This window comes from Bufo gargarizans, chromosome 1, assembly GCF_014858855.1.
Source record: "Bufo gargarizans isolate SCDJY-AF-19 chromosome 1, ASM1485885v1, whole genome shotgun sequence".
In the NCBI taxonomy this organism is placed as follows: domain Eukaryota; kingdom Metazoa; phylum Chordata; class Amphibia; order Anura; family Bufonidae; genus Bufo; species Bufo gargarizans.
This window is the reverse complement of record NC_058080.1, coordinates 351838437-351853769: the sequence shown is the minus strand read 5'-3', so window position 1 is coordinate 351853769 and position 15333 is coordinate 351838437. Positions and strand designations below refer to the sequence as shown.

The window sequence follows — 15333 nt, the reverse complement described above, 5'->3', positions numbered from 1 at the left end:
CAATGGAACAATATGACTGATTAATTATCTTCTAACACTGTAGCTGTATGGAGGCTTCTTAACGAGGAATTCCAGTTGTAGTAAGAAGATTACATAGTTACATGTTAGTCAGATTTTTCTTTCATGAAACTCTATGGCAACCCTAGATCAAACTTAACCTTCTCATACCTGAAGTTTGGATTACCCCGTTAAATCAGCTGGTTGGTGTCACACCAAATGGTAACTTCTTCCTGACAACTTTCCTTAACGATACAGTAATACTCTTGCCTATACTAATATGTGCAAATACATAAACTAGCAGTAAATGTAAAAAAAAAAAAATTTTTAACCAAGCAGCTTGAATATAAATGTAGTGCTGCCACTTTAAAAGTATATGCAGAGACTGTGGGAATGTGGCTACAATGCATTCGATCTTAATGGCTTGAGCATTCTACATTTATTTTAATGATAAAAACAATACTAAAAATCTAATGTCTTCATTAGGCTTATGGTAATGTTTCGACAGCTGGCTGGAGGCTGAAACAAATCGGATAGCTTATTTTTCTTTTGATTTAGGCTACATGCACACGACCGTATGCGTTTTGTGGTCCGCAAAAAACCCCCCAAAAAACCCGGATGACGTTCGTATGCCATAGTTTTTTTTTTTTGCGGATCCAATGACTAAAACGAAGAATAGGACATGTTCTATTTTTTTTTTGCGGGGCTACAGAACGGACATACTGATGCGGACACACACATGTACTGTCCGCATTTTTTGTGGACCCATTGAAATGAATGGGTCCGCATCCTATCCGGAAAAAAAAAAAACGGAACGGACACTGAAGCAAACGTTTGTGTGCATGTAGCCTTAAGCAGTGGGTTTTTAAATAGAAATAAAAACTTCTTTAATATTTACATAATAGTATAGAAAGTCTTGAAAGCAAAGAAACCAGGATAGAAAACGAAATGGGCTTTGAACATCACAATGATTCTAATTACAACAGCACGCAATGGATAAAAAACATTTTAAAGTCTAAAAACATCATCCCCCAGTTCAAGATTTAATGGAAATAAATCAAAATGATATCCAGCCAGCCAAAATGATTTCTGACCTGATCTTTAATGACTTTAGGCGCCAGTAGTCTATAGCCACAGATACAAATGTGGCAGTGCAAATTGTATTTAAAAAAAAAAATACAAAATAAATAAAATAAGAATGGGGGTGATCAGTTCCAAATCCTGATCACTGAACCAGTTCTACAATGTAAACAGTCCACAACAGTGAAACGTGAAAAGGTAGACAGTCCTTAGCACTCCTATCACCAGTTTACTCCACGCAATATAAATACTAAAAAAGGATTAAATATCAAAACACACAAAACAAGGAGCAGTGTTAAAATGAAACCGAGCCAGAGATGCAGCATGATAGGTCCAACCAGGTGCATTAGATTTGTAGTGTACAGGAACTTTCCATCATCAACGGAACAACTTCTATGTTCAGCTAGAGAACCCCACAGACCTTGCAGATATTCCCTCTCCATAAATAGTGCAGGATGCCCATCTGAGATACAGCGGATGAGCTTCTGTCCCATCATCTGGCAATCAAATAAAATTCACAGACTGAAAAATAAAAGGGAATGTTTGGCAAAGCACTCGAACACCAAGGAAGGGATAATACTATTACAAATACACATAACGGCATAGTAGATTGTATGAGTCTGGTAACTGGTCAGTTCTTTTCCTCCACGGTTGATCATCACACCCTTCCATTGTTTCTGAGGCTGGGGTGAAGGGACACAAAAGGTATCAAGGTTTTCTTCTGTCAGGTATCTGCATAGTATTTACTAGAAAGAGACAAAATTAAAATATATATATATATATATATATATATATATATATATATATATATATATATATATATATATATTTTACAGGTACAGCAGGGTTACTGAGACGTGAAAATAATTATTCTGACTGATTTTAGAGATCTCTTTACAAAATCTGTATAGGAGTACATATGATTTAACAAGCAAGTTCCTTAGTGTTTCTAAATTGTAATTTTATACACATGAAAAGCAAAAAGTTATGTAGTGCATAATTTTACAGTAAAGCAGTTTCATATCTTTCATAGAGGCAGACCACGTGACTACTATGGGACCCAGTGCTGAACTATTTTCATGGAGCCGCCATCAGGGTGAGCTTGGTGCAAAGCGATTTTTACAACTGCCATTGCAGTCTATGATTACTGTATAAATTCTTCCCCTTGTGGTGGATTCAGGCAGGCAGTTCTATTGTGGGAAGCTGCAGACAGCTATACGGGGTAGATTTATCCATGTGTTTATGCCAGTTGTCTGGAATAAATACACTGAGAAATATGGTGTTCAGAATAAGCGCCATATTTATGAACCTTTTTCTGACACAAATGTCACTCTGTATGTGACTTCTATTACAACTTTTTATTAAGCTTTCTTCCACCGAACAAATAAACTTTAAAGGGGTTCTGCACTTTCATTTAACTGATGATCTATCCTCTGGATAGATCATCAGCTTCTGATCGGAGCTGTTTGAGAAGGCAGCAGCGCCGCGGCCTTCTCACCATTTACCGCTGGGCCGCCCTCCCACTGACATCACGACTAGTATCAACTAGCGTGGGCGCGGCTAAGCTCCATTCAAATGAACAGAGCTTAGCCCCGCCCACGCTAGTTGATACTAGTCGTGATGTCAGCGGGCAGCCCAGCGGTAAACAGCGAGAAGGCCGCGGCGCTGCTGGAACGCTGCTGCCTTCTCAAACAGCTGATCGGTGGGGGTCCCGGGTGTCAGACCCCCGCCGATCAGAAGCCGATTATCTATCCAGAGGATAGATCATCAGTTAAATGAAAGTGCACAACCCCTTTAATTCTTCAAAAATCTGGGAGTTATACTTTGCCTTCCATGTTGCCTGGGAGTGTTTGACGCATGCATTCTGAGAAACTGGGTGAAGCAAGGGGGACCCCATACTAAGTTTTGCCATGGGACCCTATGAGATCTGTTTATACCCCTGCAATAAAGCACATAATTTTAAAATCAAACAATACTACAATTTTGACCCTTCTGTACATGGCTGTATTTGAAGTTGGTCTTACACGGATCAGGAATTCAGCACTTATGGCTATCTATCTATACCAGGGGTACTAAACTGGTAGACTGAGGTCTGGATTTGGTTGCCAGCTGTCTGGACCCCCATCATGTCCTGCATTGAGCTGCATCTATGTCAGCTCCCTGCTGTCTGTATTTCAGCGCAAGGAGGTGTGATGTAGTGACTGCATTGAACCAGCAACTGAGCTACAGATAGCACAGCACATAGTAGAGCAGACGCGCTCTACGATGTTTGACGGGGGAACGTAGTAGTATTCCAACTGGAGACACTTAAGGGAGCATAACTTTGTGAGAGAGGGTCATCTGGTTTGCATAACTGTGTGGGGGCCATCAACAGGAGCATAACTGTGTGTGTGTGTGTGTGTGTGTGTGTGTGTGTGTGTGTGTGTGTGTGTGTGTGTGTGTGTGTGTGTGTGTGTCATATAAGGAGGCATAGCTCTCTAAGAGGGGCAAAACTATGAGTAGTAGGAATACAGCAGATAGCATATTTTGTGACTGTTACACTTGTCCTACTATGTTGACTTAATTACATTTAAAAAGGAACCTGCCACATTGAACATTGCTTCTGAGCTACAGGCACCATGTTATAGAGCAGAAGAAGCTGAGCAGATTGATATATAGTTTTGTGGGAAAAGATTCAATAAAACTTGTATTTTACGGTATACATTTAAATTCCATCTCATTCTGGTCTTTGAAGTCAGAGGCGGTCCCATCAGTGATTGACAGCCTTCCCTCTATAACTGTCTATACAGAGATGGCTGTCAATCACCCATAGGACCGCCTCCTTGACTTCAAAGCCCAGAAAAAGCAGGAATTTAAATGAATGAAATACAGGTTATACTGAATCTTTTCCCATAAAATTAATATCAATCTGCTTAGCATCTCCCGTTCTGTAACGAGCAGTTGGCAGATTACATGGTGGCAAGATCTATTTAAAGTTGTTCTTTTTGTAAAGCAGAAACAGTATGGCCCAAGGCACACAACACATAAATGTACCCCAATTTGAACATGTAAACATAACTGTACCCCAATTTAATATTTACACAACTAATGCAAATTTTATTTTTTTTTAAAGCGAATACTTCAGGACTAGTTTGGAGACCGCTCATCCTGACTAGTATCATGTGGTCTTCATTTTTTATTTTTTTTGGTAACAAGAATGATAAGTGTCTAGTAACATGTTACTAGGATTCTAAAGTTAAAATTTGTCACAAACACTTCAATATTTAAGAGCCTGTTCAAGATGGGACAAGTTATATGGTTTGTACTCTAGAGTTAGCTGCCAGCGATATCATTTTCACACCAGTAACTTTTCGCAATGCTTGGTCCTCACTACTGTACAATCATATCTGATCCCCAACTGCTGTGACCCGTACATGCAATCGGCCCAAGTCTCACTGGTTGCCACTGCCCAGAGGTATTTTTTATAACCAGATCACTTTCTGGAGTAATTTTTTTTAAGATGACCTCTAGAAGTCAAACCAAAATATTGCAACATTTCCTAATTTATTTTTAAAGACAATGATAAAAGGGGGATTTCCCCACAAACTAGCCATAGCAGAGTACAGCGCTCAGCTATCTTAGTCCTGTAGACCTCACTGTGGTGAGAAATGGGAGGACTGGGACCACCGTTCTACTGGTTCTGGAGTCCCAGCGATGGGGCTCCCAGCAATCAGGCATTTATCACCTATCCCTTGGATAGGTATTACATGTCAATTGTGGAACAACCCCTTTAAGAAAAGTAAAACACAGAAATAATGTAAAATGTCTTAAGTGACTTTATTCTTACAATATACATTTAGAAGAATAACGGAAGCTATGTATTTTACCAGCGATCAATAAGATATTAGTGTTTCATACAGACTTGTATTTGAAACTACACAGGAGCTTCTAATCCCTTCTTGGATACTTGACATTTACCTTAGGGTGTATTCCAACAGTGTGGTTGTGTGCTGTTAAAACCACCACTGCAGGTTTTAGATTTTATAACAAATGTGACCGGCTGGCCGTGCAGACCTTGAACTGCCCGCTCCCCACTCACTATTTGAAAAATTCTGAGCTGGGCCCCAAACTCTCAAAAAGTCTGGAAATGTTGCACAACTATGGACCGCACAAAACGTTGGTGACTTTTTGGCACCAGTTTTCTGGTGAACAGGGGATAATAAACATCCCTAATAAAGATTAAGAGAGCAGTCCTCTTTTAGTAATCACACCCATCCTTTCCTTAACCTAAACACAATGCTCAGAAACATCACAGTGCTCCAGACTAAAAATAATAAACAGGAGCCATTGCCTCCTAAACTGAAAAATTTGAAATAAAATTTTTGTCCCCAAATTGAAAAATAAAAAAAATAAAAAAATATATATTTTTTAAATATTTTAATAGTTTGTACTTTTTGTACGTGGCGATATGTAATAGGTTTATTTGTTTATATATTTTATAAGTAAAATTGGGAACAGTAGCGATTTGTACTTAATATTTTGGGGTTTGTGTTTTTGTAACTTTTTTTTGTTTTACACTTTATTTACCATCCACCCCCTTAGGGGCTGGGAGCCTTGTCCTATTCACCCTAATAGAGCTCTATTAGGGTGAATAGGACTTTACACTCCTGTCATGGGCTTTGTGCACCCGGCAGCAAGGAGCTTAACATGGCAGCCACGGCTTCAGCAGCGCCCTGGCTGCCATGGTTAATTGCGGTGCTCAGATTGGTTCACTGATGGGGATCCGACGGGAACTGCCACTGAGGAGGGGAGGGAACCCTGTGGCCACTGCCACCAATGACTTTAATACTTGGGGGGGGGGGGGGGGCACACTGCGCCACCAATGTTGTTAGCTCACCCATTAATTCAAACACAGGAGGCGGGTGCTGGCTGCAGAATCACATAGCTGGCACCCGACCTCTATGACCGGTACGGCACCTGAAGGGTTATCTGCTGCAGATTGCAGCTTCCCGTCATAGAGGTCAGGTGCCGGCTATGCCATTCTGCAGCCAGCATCCGCCTCCTGTATTTGAATTAATGGGTGAGTTAACATAATTGGTGGTGCAGTGGCCACAGCCCCTCCCCTCCCACTCTGTCTTTTCATTGGTGGCAGCAGGGTGGGGGGGGCGCAGCCCTCAGTGGGTACTGCGTCTGCGCGAGACTTCGCTCGGCCGCCAGGGAGTAGAGGGATGATACGCTTTGGGCGGTTAGGGATTCAGGAGGAAGGAGTTTTGGGCACTGCAGGGGGGGCGTTACTGGGCACACAAAGTGGAACATAACGCCCCTCTGGGCACCTTCAGGATTAATTAGCATAATTATAAAAGTCGTTTTTCAGCAAAACTACTGGACGGATTACAGTATAGAACAGCAAAGCAGATTCAAGGTAGTCTGTGGAGTATGACTGGTTTAAAATCTTAATTTGTGTTATGAGAGGTGACAGAATCCCTTTAAGTCCCGACCACCAGGCGACCAGTTTACAATGTTAATAATGAGATAATCTAATTTTTATTTTATTGATTTCATTTAAACTTATATTGAAATTAACAGAGTATCATTGAGGACAATGACGTTTGCTCCCACAAGACTATAAATTTGCCAGCCACTGAACAAAAGTTTTCTAGAACAGAACTCCCAATTCAAATAAAATAAAATACAAAAACAGAAAAATCAAACGGGTCTAAAAAAAATCTCTGCGCACCTTGTGTCAATAAAAGGTAGAATGTCTGGAGGCATGACTATCTAGAGACAAGCTCTTTCCCACCTAAAACCATTCATGAATTCTGCAGGAGAGTTATGGATCATGTAGGTGACATTTTAAGAAAAATGCAGTAGGTCAGGAAATGCGTTGAGTATACAGATGTATTAAGTACCAGAATCAGTGGGTTAGTGCGCCGTCCCAACAGTGTAACTCAAAACTTTAAACTTTGGAAGCTTTCCATACAGTTAAACTAAACCAGTGAGATATGCTAATGTGATAACCCACCAGGCATGACTTTAAAGCTGGCTACATCTGTACTTAAAATAGCTGGATTGACCTAACCTAATTAGCCAGAATCCATGGTCTCCTATTGTTTGTACTTCTATCGAGGACATGATCTTCTACAGTATGGCTATGTCCACATCTGCAATCACAACTGTGGCATTCTATTCCAGCATAGAAACAGAATATCGGAACTGCTGTATCTGGCATATGCTAGTCACCGCTGGAACCTGACAGATCCTATGCACTGGGTCTGCTGGGATTCTGGCACAAATACTAGCATTCTGGATGCAGCTGTATTTTGTCATCAGAATGCCAGTATTCATGCTGGACAAAACACATCTGCATCAAGAATGCCTTTAGTCAGGCTGGAATCCTAGCAGACACCATCATAGTCAATGGGATCCTTTGGGTGCCGGAGGTGTCCAGCATATGGTGGTTATGGCAATTCTGGTATTCTGTTCTGGAATCATGTTCCACTCCATCCAATAAGTTCTACTATCAGCGAGCTGTGGTAGGATTAGAACCGTTCTGGATGCAACCCTTGGTATTTACCTGCATTGTGTAACCAGTGTCGAAGAGTTATCCACTATATATAGTTGATAAAAAATATAATTTGGTCCTTTATTTTGCAGCAGTTTATTTAAATGAATTAAATTTTATTTTAGTTTAATTTTGTCCAAAGACAAAACAGAGAAATATATAAAACAGTTCTTTTGTGTGTCCCTGGATTTGAGCCATTCCTTTTCTATGCCTTCTGACAAATCTTTGCCTGTATGCAGCTCTGCAGAAGGAGCCATCCCTACTGCCCAGTCTGCAACTGAAGACCAGACATGTTAGGCTGGGTTCACATCACATTTTTGCCCTAGATTTAAAGTAATTGTTGGGTGGGGGAAAAAAAAAAAAAAAGGATGCAAAAGCATAGTACTTAGTATATGTTAACATACAGGTATAGTGTTTGTTACAATGGAACTCTATGGTGATACCACTGTATGACATCCGCAGGAGGCATCAGTTTAACATATATATTTTTTGTACAAGTTAGATAAAAATTATGTGAACCTAGCCTAAAGCACCACCCCTTGATTAAGTCCCACCTCTGAGGTGGGGATAAGGAGGGATTGAGACTTTACAAGTGTTAAAAAGGGATTGTCTCACTTCAGCAAATGGCATTTATGATGTAGAGAAAATTAATACAAAGCACTTACTAATATGTATAGTTATTGTCCATATTGCCTTTTTTGCTGGCTGAATTTATTTTTCCATCACATCGTATTCTGCTCAGTTCCAGGGGTTATGACCACCTATACGGCGCAGATATAAGTTGGCTGGGATGGGAGCTGTGGTGTATGCATGCTCCCACGGTCGCAGCCACCAGAGAGGCCGGAGCTCTTTTCTATAGTCTGCAAGCACGACCACTGCTGTAGTTGTAACCATGGAAACAATGCCATTTGCATGGTTTGAGACAACTCCATTAAAGAGTAAAATCTTAATCATGCTAATGCAACTTTCTAACAAACTGGTGAAAATGTACTAATGCGAGTGTGCCTAGACATTGTAAAATGCAAAATTTGCCACATGACATTTAGACCTATTCATGAATTAAATGCGCAAAAGGAATAATGCACTGTGCTTAACTTTACTGCTTTGGCTTTCCAGCTGCACAAGGATGAGTGGGTTAGCAGAAAGGGGGCTAAAGATGCAACAAAACTTTGGTTAAAGGTAGGCAACCAGTAGTTGGTGTAAAGTTAGGATAGGTCATCAATATTACAAAATAGGACAACCCTTTTAACTTTAATTGTAAAAGCAGCTGCTGACGGCGGCTTTTAAATTTGCAAACAGGGTAGCGTCCCAGCAAAAGTGACCAAATCTATCAGAAATTTAGGGCATATGCCTTGCCATAAATGGCCAATGTGTTCAAGAACACCTCACGTTCATTTGCCATTCTCCTCCAGCTCTGTGAAAAGGACAGAAAGAGGACGCTCCTCCCTCCATAGTAAATAGTGTGACCATAAGGAAAATAGACGTTATTGCACAAGCAGCTTTACACAGATGGGGAACCCCGGTAATACCCAAAGGTAAAAAGTCTTCCGCTTTCTAACCAATAGGCATAATTTTTTGTCAAACGCCTTTCGCCAGTTATATTATCCAAAACAAAAACACACACAAGTGCTAATATGCTTCCATTAAGAACTTACTGTGTCACTCTCCTCGTCCGAGACAGACTGAACCTGGGTGTTATAGTGGAGTGGAGAATAAACCCAGCTCCGGTCATCTGGAGGCTATACAAGAGGTGAGGAGACATTTTAAGGCAGAAATAGGAGGAGGGGAGGAAAAAGACAGAAGAAAATAAGAACAAAATAAATGGATGCATATATGCCTGAAGGGCCTACAGGAGTCTCTAACACTGCTACAGTCCATACTTGTCAGACAAGGGTCATGTATGTTTAGCATTTGATCGCACTGATCGTACTCACAGAGTCAGTGGATGATGGAGAGTGCATCCGATTGAGGCGGGGGGAATACACCCAATATCGCCCATCCGTGAACTACTTGAAAGATGAGATGAAGCCAACACAGAGGTGAAAGACAGATAAATGAAATGACCGAGGGAATGGGATGAGACTGCCACACCATAACATGATACACAACCAGAAACAAGCCATAACAATATGAGAGAGATCGAGATATAGAGAGAGAGAGATCGAGATATAGAGAGAGATCGAGATATAGAGAGATCTGAAACTACTCTATATAAGTGCAATATACAAGAAAAGTTTTCTATGAAGACACCAGAAAAGGGAGGCAGCATGTCAGACCCATTCATTAGGAGAGTAGCAAGGACCGATTATTGCTTAGTGTAGAGCAGACATGCAGATTCAAGACAGAGCCAAGGATGAAATTAGCTGCTTGCAGTAGAGAATACTTACAACAATTTGTCAAAGTTTATTAAAAACTAGGATTATAAATATGTTTAAATGTTAAATTAAGCATTCTCAAGCTAAAAAACATCAGAGACTTATTCAAGGGAATCTGTCAACAATGGTGCCCTGAGGCCAGAACAAACTGCTGACTGGGACAAAAACTCCAGGTCACAGGCTTTTGACCAAGCCGTTTTGCTAAAATCTTATACTGAACAGCTCCAGCCCTGGAGCTGCTCAATACAAAACACATGTGGATGAGCCCTGAAATTCATGAGGATTTCGTTCTTCCAGCTAATTGCTACAAGAAAAAAAAAGAAAAAAATTAGAGATATATCTATATCTATAGAGATATATACAGTACAGACCAAAAGTTTGGACACACCTTCTCATTCAAAGAGTTTTCTTTATTTTCATGACCATGAAAATTGTAGATTCACACTGAAGGCATCAAAACTATGAATTAACACATGTGGAATTATATACATAAAGTGTGAAACAACTGAAAATATGTCATATTCTAGGTTCTTCAAAGTAGCCACCTTTCGCTTTGATTATTGCTTTGCACACTCTTGGCATTCTCTTGATGAGCTTCAAGAGGTAGTCAACTGAAATGGTTTTCACTTCACAGGTGTGCCCTGTCAGGTTTAATAAGTGGTATTTCTTGCTTTATAAATGGGGTTGGGACCATCAGTTGCGTTGTGGAGAAGTCAGGTGGATACACAGCTGATAGTCCTACTGAATAGACTGTTAGAATTTGTATTATGGCAAGAAAAAAGCAGCTAAGTAAAGAAAAACGAGTGGCCATCATTACTTTAAGAAATGAAGGTCAGTCAGTCTTAAAAATTGGGAAAACTTTGAAAGTGTCCCCAAGTGCAGTCACAAAAACCATCAAGCGCTACAAAGAAACTGGCTCACATGCGGACCGCCCCAGGAAAGGAAGACCAAGAGTCACCTCTGCTGCGGAGGATAAGTTCATCCGAGTCACCAGCCTCAGAAATCGCAGGTTAACAGCAGCTCAGATTAGAGACCAGGTCAATGCCACACAGAGTTCTAGCAGCAGACACATCTCTAGAACAACTGTTAAGAGGAGACTGTGTGAATCAGGCCTTCATGGTAGAATATCTGCTAGGAAACCACTGCTAAGGACAGGCTAAAGAACACAAGGAATGGACATTAGACCAGTGGAAATCTGTGCTTTGGTCTGATGATTCCAAATTTGAGATCTTTGGTTCCAACCACCTTGTCTTTGTGCGACGCAGAAAAGGTGAACGGATGGACTCTACATGCCTGGTTCCCACCGTGAAGCATGGAGGAGGAGGTGTGATGGTGTGGGGGTGCTTTGCTGGTGACACTGTTGGGGATTTATTCAAAATTGAAGGCATACTGTACCAGCATGGCTACCACAGCATCGTGCAGCGGCATGCTATTCCATCCGGTTTGCGTTTAGTTGGACCATCATTTATTTTTCAACAGGACAATGACCCCAAATACACCTCGAGGCTGTGTAAGGGCTATTTGACCATGAAGGAGAGTGATGGGGTGCTGCGCCAGATGACCTGGCCTCCACAGTCACCGGACCTGAACCCAATCGAGATGGTGTGGGGTAAGCTGGACCGCAGAGTGAAGGCAAAAGGGCCAACAAGTGCTAAGCATCTCTGGGAACTCCTTCAAGACTGTTGGAAGACCAATTCAGGTGACTACCTCTTGAAGCTCATCAAGAGAATGCCAAGAGTGTGCAAAGCAGTAATCAAAGCAAAAGGTGGTTACTTTGAAGAACCTAGAATATGACATTTTCAGGTGTTCCACACTTTTTTGTTATGTGTATAATTCCACATGTGTTAATTCATAGTTTTGATGCCTTCAGTGTGAATCTACAAATTTTCATAGTCAAGAAAATAAAGAAAACTCTTTGAATGAGAAGGTGTGTCCAAACTTTTGGATATATATATTATACTTAAATAACGAGGCAGCACTTCCAGCTTTAGGTGACAGGGTGAAGACCCCAAAACTTTCATCCCAACAACGTTTCGGCCTACTCAATGAGGCCTTTATCAAGCTTGTTAAACTTATTAAAGTTTTGGGATCTTCACCCTGTCACCTAAAGCTGGAAGTGCTGCCTCGTCATTTGTTAAGTATATATCGTGGAGGAAAGGCCGACCTCTGTGAGGAATTGCACAACGTCTGACTGTGCTGCCGCGATATTTGCGTGTGTGTGTGTGTGTATATATCTATATATATCTATTTATCTCTCTGTCTCTATATGTCAGTCAGCAGTGGAGGTAGGCAGGGAAAGCCAGATCCTTACGAATAAGTGGTCAATAAGTCAATTCAAGAAAATGATTCAGCATTCTGCTAAGGAGATCTGTCATTAGTCTTTGATGACTTTAGTTAAGGTTCCATAAAACTGGTGACAGATTCCCTCTGAGCTTACAAAATGTGTATAATGCCAATACTGTCAAGACCCTACTAAAAGTATAGCCTCTGCAATAAATGAAAAATTTTAATGTACAAGGTAAAAGAACAGCCAGTCACTGCACACGCATGACATATGTAGCACTTACTGGTGTCAGAATTATGCTTCACGGGTAGCTGCATTAGTGTCAATGTCTGTAGGGCGGTAAAATGAAACATGTAGCCTATACTGCTGTCTGTCTGCACTTTTACGTACATTGCGCTATCAACAATAGAAACTTATCATATAAACTGCTTAGGCTAGTTTCAGACTGCCGACACAGCCTTCTGTCAGCCGGTCCTGCATAAAAGCTGTATTTTTTGTCTGGCCGATTCTCGCCATCTTCCCAACCAGAACAGCCTGCCACATCTGTAAATGCTAGTGTGAAACTAGCCTTACATCTCAGAGCTGAACCCCAAACAAGCATATACAAACGTTGCTTCTAATACATTGATAAGAATTACACATATACTCTGAACTATAAAGGCTCACAACCCTCCCTTTATATCACATCAGTTCCTGTTCGAATGGCCTCTCTGTGTAAATACGGAGGTTACCTGGGTAAGGCATCAGTCTCCACTAGGAGCCTCCTAGTAAGTCAGTGCATTATCTCCACCACTCACTGGCCCTAAAGTTGTCTTCATGCCTCCGCTCCATGTCGCCCCTGAAGGCCCGGCTTTTATCTGCAGTGTCCGGGGACCGCCAGGACTGCGCCACGCTCCTTTCCCCAGTGCACGTGGGATGTCCGGGCACGTGACCGGAAGTAAGGTCTCCACCCTTGGAGCATACTAAGGGCAGATGTGTGGCGCACAGGATGGGACGTCGGGCGCCGTTTGGTGTGGTCTCATGGAAGACCAGGCAAGGGTCATTATAAAAATTCCATCCACATTAATAGGGGTGCGCTTCAACCCCCAGCCAGCCTCATTGGTTTCTACCGGTAGCAAGACTGCTTTCTCTGAACCCTGGTTGCATCATACCTTCCTAAGCGAGAAGTTATGGAAGAAGATGTGGGTCAACGCACTGATGTTCCAGAAGGAACAGATGACAGACTGCTTTTCCCTGGAGGGGGTAAGGGGCTTTCTTAACCCCAAATGTTTTTTTTTTTTTAAATATGGGCCTAATATATTTAAATTTTATTATCCTAAAGTCCCAAAGAAGGGTCATAAAAGGAGGGATTGTGTGATTTGCTATCCCCTGATTGGGGAAACCCTTGTGTAACGAATGCATTAAAAAGACGGCAGAAGAGGAGTCCCTGTCCTTTTTGCTAAATATTAAGGAGCCGATTAAAACAGAAATTCCTTCATCTTTGAAGGTTTTTAAAAAGGAGCCTTCCCTCTACTTCCAGGGGTAGACCATCTTCCCCTGTAGAAACTTCTGATACAGATTTTTCAGATTATGACGAAGAAGGAGAATTGTATAGAGACACTTCTTCACTCTTGTGATGAGGTGACGGGGAATCCCTTAGCCTCCCTTGAAGATACTGATGTGCTACGTAAAGCCATTGAATGAAATTAGATAAGTATAAAAAGATCCATTCAGGATATTACGTTTGGGGATTTAGGCCATGAGAAACAGTTTTTCCCCCTTAATGATAACATTAAATCCTTAATCCAAAACCAGTGGAAAAGCCTGAATAAATTTTTTTATATTCCCAGGGTGGTAAAGCGTTAATACCCATTTGAAGAAGGGGAATCATCGTGCTGGGATAGAGTCCCAAGAGTGGACGCACCGTGACCAAAAATTTCCAAAAGATCTGCATTACTATTTGAGGATTTGGGCACCTAAAAAGACCCAATGGATAGAAAAGCTTGGGAATCCCCCACTCAATCCTTTAAACCTAATATTGCAGCAACTTCTATGGCTAGGTCCCTAAAATTATGGCTCCAAGAACTAGAATCACATAGTCAAGATAAAACCCCTAGAGATCAACTTTTATCATTTACCATTATGAAAAAGGTTGATTTTATCTCAGATGCCTCGGCGGATTTATTAAAGTGTAACTGTCATATTTTCAAATCAAAATTAAAATTTTCATATGTTGTTGCTGTGGATGATAATCCATAATCAAACTTATAATAAGATAAGATTCTGTCCATATCAACCGCTCCCTCAAAAGACTTTTCGGACAATCTTCTCAAGATGGCCACCGATGCCCTTACCCTGAGGGCAAGACTGGCCTCCCTAACTTCCCAGAATTACTTAGGCTCATCTCGGGAACGCGCAGCCTCACCAATCGGCTTTCTCCACAGTTAAACACACCCTCTTCCTCCTGAGAGCTCATACATATCCTCTGCATTATATACTGTCAGTTTGTGGGGGTTATTTCATTTACTTAAATAAAACAGCACTGCAGGGGGTTAATATTTATGTCTATTTCATTAATTTTGACTTGTGGCTGGGTACCTGGTCTAATAGAAAAGGCAGTGTTAACTAGAGGCTATTGTAGCTCGGCGCTTTATTAGTCCCTAGAGCAGAAATTACATTGCTCTAGAAGCAAGTAATTTCCGTGGCACGCAGTGTTCAGGACTGCCCACTACTAAGTCATCTGTCTTCTGTACATACAAGATAGGAGACGGAGGACACCTAGCAACGCTGTTTTAGCTGCACAACTGAAATGCCTGGGGGAGCAAAGAGGAAGCTGCAATTACTAGGTAATTCAATACCTATTGAAAAGTATTGACTATGGTGTACTTAGTGAGACCAAGCCAATTACATAAAAAAAAAAAAAAAAAAAAAGAAGAATTATATATATATACATACACACATACATATACACACATATATATATATATATATAATATATATACATATATATTACACACACACACATATATATTAAATATTAATATATATAACACTACAATTATAAACAACAAGTTACA

General features: G+C 41.0%; 1 protein-coding gene across 7 annotated transcripts in view; it reads right to left on the bottom strand.

The window, feature by feature from the left end:
- Positions 1-1080: 1080 nt before the first annotated feature.
- The window catches only part of PIP5K1C (phosphatidylinositol-4-phosphate 5-kinase type 1 gamma), a 99311-nt gene continuing 85058 nt past the window's right edge, over positions 1081-15333 (bottom strand). For 2 of the 7 annotated variants that reach the window (XM_044268677.1, XM_044268725.1), the window contains 3 exons: positions 9553-9624; positions 9274-9357; positions 1081-1823 (listed from right to left, as the gene is read on the bottom strand). In XM_044268677.1, the coding sequence (XP_044124612.1) occupies positions 1821-1823; positions 9274-9357; positions 9553-9624 (159 nt within the window). In that variant the 3' untranslated portion in view covers positions 1081-1820. Of the gene's footprint in view, positions 1824-9273; positions 9358-9552; positions 10298-12560; positions 12607-15333 lie in introns of those variants that run through there. The other 5 variants (XM_044268690.1, XM_044268699.1, XM_044268682.1 and 2 more) reach the window with 5 other exon arrangements.